This window comes from Austrofundulus limnaeus, unplaced genomic scaffold (genome assembly GCF_001266775.1).
Source record: "Austrofundulus limnaeus strain Quisiro unplaced genomic scaffold, Austrofundulus_limnaeus-1.0 Scaffold1856, whole genome shotgun sequence".
Lineage (NCBI taxonomy): Eukaryota > Metazoa > Chordata > Actinopteri > Cyprinodontiformes > Rivulidae > Austrofundulus > Austrofundulus limnaeus.
Window position 1 is genome coordinate 12,916 of NW_013954258.1, and position 2,617 is coordinate 15,532.

Below are 2,617 nucleotides of genomic sequence, written 5' to 3' on the forward strand. Positions count from 1 at the left end.
CACACACACACACACACACACACACACACACACACACACACACACACACACACACAGTCTTATTTACTGACTCTCAGCAGTCAGGGTAAAGTCTGTTCAGTCCTGAAGTCTTCACACAAAGAAAAGAAAAGGCTGCTTTGTTACTAAATAACAGGAAAAGCACACAGACGTCATAATCCAGACTGGATTATTAATCTGGATTATTAATCTGGATTATTAATCTGGATTATTAATCTGGATTATTAATCTGGACTGACCCGCCTCCTGCCTCAAACCTCATGGAGCCAACATGAAATCACTCTTCTCCTGACACTTTTCTCTTTCTGGAAAGTTGGATCTTCTGTTTTCACATCTTCAGCAGTTTTTACTCCAACAGGTTCTGGTGGAGGATTTTTACAGATTAGACCAGAACCAGAACCAACAGAACCACCAGAACCTGCTACAGAATCCAGGATCCATCTTCAGAGGCTTTAGGACTTGATGCCAGGAGATCTTCATCCTCTGTCAGGTTGAGGAAGAAGCAGTAAAACATCAGAAACAGGAGCCAAAAACACATATAACCATAGCAACGGAGCAGATCCATCAAAGATTACCTCCAAGGTTTTCATAAGACCTGAGAGGAGAGGAGAGGAGAGGAGAGGAGAGGAGAGGAGAGGAGAGCGCCCTCTGGAGGCAGAACTGCATCTCTGACAGAAGGAGGATCATGATGATGTGTGAAGAGTGTTTTGGGGTCCTCTGGTTTTGTCTCTGTGTTTGGGGGACCTCTGACCTGCCTGTCTTCTTGTTTCTTACAGATGGAGGAGCTGCAGTGGCCTCGGGGGGAGCAGGACACCCCCACGTCGGTGTGTAGTCTTCCCTGCAGAGCAGGAGAAAGGAAGAAGGTGGTGAAAGGTATGGCCTGCTGCTGGCACTGTGAGCCCTGCGACGGCTACCAGTACCTCTCTGATGAGTTCAGCTGCAAGCTGTGCGCCTACAACATGAGGCCCAGCTCCAACCGGACCTCCTGCCAGGACATCCCCATCATTAAGCTGGAGTGGCACTCCCCCTGGGCCGTGATCCCGGTCTTCCTGGCCATGCTGGGGATCATAGCTACGATCTTCGTCATGGCCACGTTTGTGCGCTACAATGACACTCCGATAGTCCGAGCGTCCGGCAGGGAGCTGAGTTACGTCCTCCTGACTGGAATATTTTTGTGTTACATCATCACCTTCCTGATGATCGCCAAGCCGGACGTTGGAGTGTGCTCCTTCAGGAGGATCTTCCTGGGTCTGGGGATGTGTATCAGCTACGCCGCCCTCCTCACCAAGACCAATCGCATCTACCGGATCTTTGAGCAGGGCAAGAAGTCTGTGACGGCCCCGAGGCTGATCAGCCCCACCTCCCAGCTGGCCATCACCTTCAGCCTGATCTCAGTCCAGCTGCTGGGGGTTCTGATCTGGTTCGGGGTGGATCCGCCCAACACCATCGTGGACTACGACGAGCAGAGGACCATGAATCCAGATCTGTCAAGAGGGGTGTTGAAATGTGACATCTCAGACCTGCAGATCATCTGTTCTCTGGGTTACAGTATCTTACTGATGGTGACGTGTACTGTTTACGCCATCAAGACCCGCGGGGTCCCGGAGAACTTTAACGAGGCCAAGCCCATCGGGTTCACCATGTACACCACCTGCATCGTGTGGCTGGCCTTCATACCCATCTTCTTCGGCACGGCGCAGTCGGCAGAGAAGGTAAAACAGAAACTTTGTGTCTTCAGATCTCATTAATGTCGGTGAGAAGTCATAAGATCCTGTTGAACTTTTAGTTTTTCCTTTAAATATCTTCTTGTTTCATCTTTCTTTAACCATCTCCACCTCTCCATCGAGTCTCCATCAATCTTTCACTTTCTTCTTTTTGTTCTCATTCATCATGTAAAGATCTGATGTCAGACCAGCCGCCCCCCGCCTCCCTCCCACTTAACCTTTATTCACAGATCCTCCCCAGCTTCTGTCTGCTGCTTGTCTTTCTCCTTTAACTTCACTTTGAAACCAGGAGAAAAGGCGTTAAGCTGCTTAATTCTGGACCTGGAGAACCAAACATTCAGGGTTCCTGGTCCAACCAGTCTTTGTGTTGGACCATGTGAGGTTTCTTTGGGATCTCGGTGGTTTTGAGCCCTTTAGGGTCCTCTGATCCCAGAAGAACCACAGCAAGAGTTTGGTTTGTTTCCAGTAAGTGTTGGACCTGATCAGAACTGCTGGTTCTGTTCAGAATCTTCTGGTTCAGGTGCAGACCGTGTGGTCCTGTTGGCCTCAGACCTGGGACCAGTTTCAGGACATTAGAACCTGAAGAAGCTCTGTGAATGGCCGGTGGGCGGCCCTCGGTGAAAGTAGGTCAGATGTTTACAGAGCTGGATATTCTGCTGAGGACCGTGAGGAACGTTCAGAGGTTCTGCTGAGGACCGTGAGGAACGTTCAGAGGTTCTGCTGAGAACCGTGAGGAACATTCAGAGGTTCTGCTGAGGACCGTGAGGAACGTTCAGAGGTTCTGCTGAGAACCGTGAGGAACATTCAGAGGTTCTGCTGAGGACCGTGAGGAACGTTCAGAGGTTCTGCTGAGAACCGTGAGGAACATTCAGAGG

The 2,617-nt window shown here is 50.1% G+C and overlaps 1 protein-coding gene across 1 annotated transcript in view; it reads left to right on the plus strand.

Moving 5' to 3' along the window:
* Positions 1 to 2,617, plus strand: part of LOC106536518 (metabotropic glutamate receptor 7) — a gene marked incomplete at its 5' end in the record, with an annotated part of 23,286 nt that overhangs the window by 8,629 nt on the left and 12,040 nt on the right. The window contains 1 exon segment of the mRNA XM_014033813.1: positions 795 to 1,730. Coding sequence (XP_013889267.1) covers positions 795 to 1,730 — 936 coding nt within the window.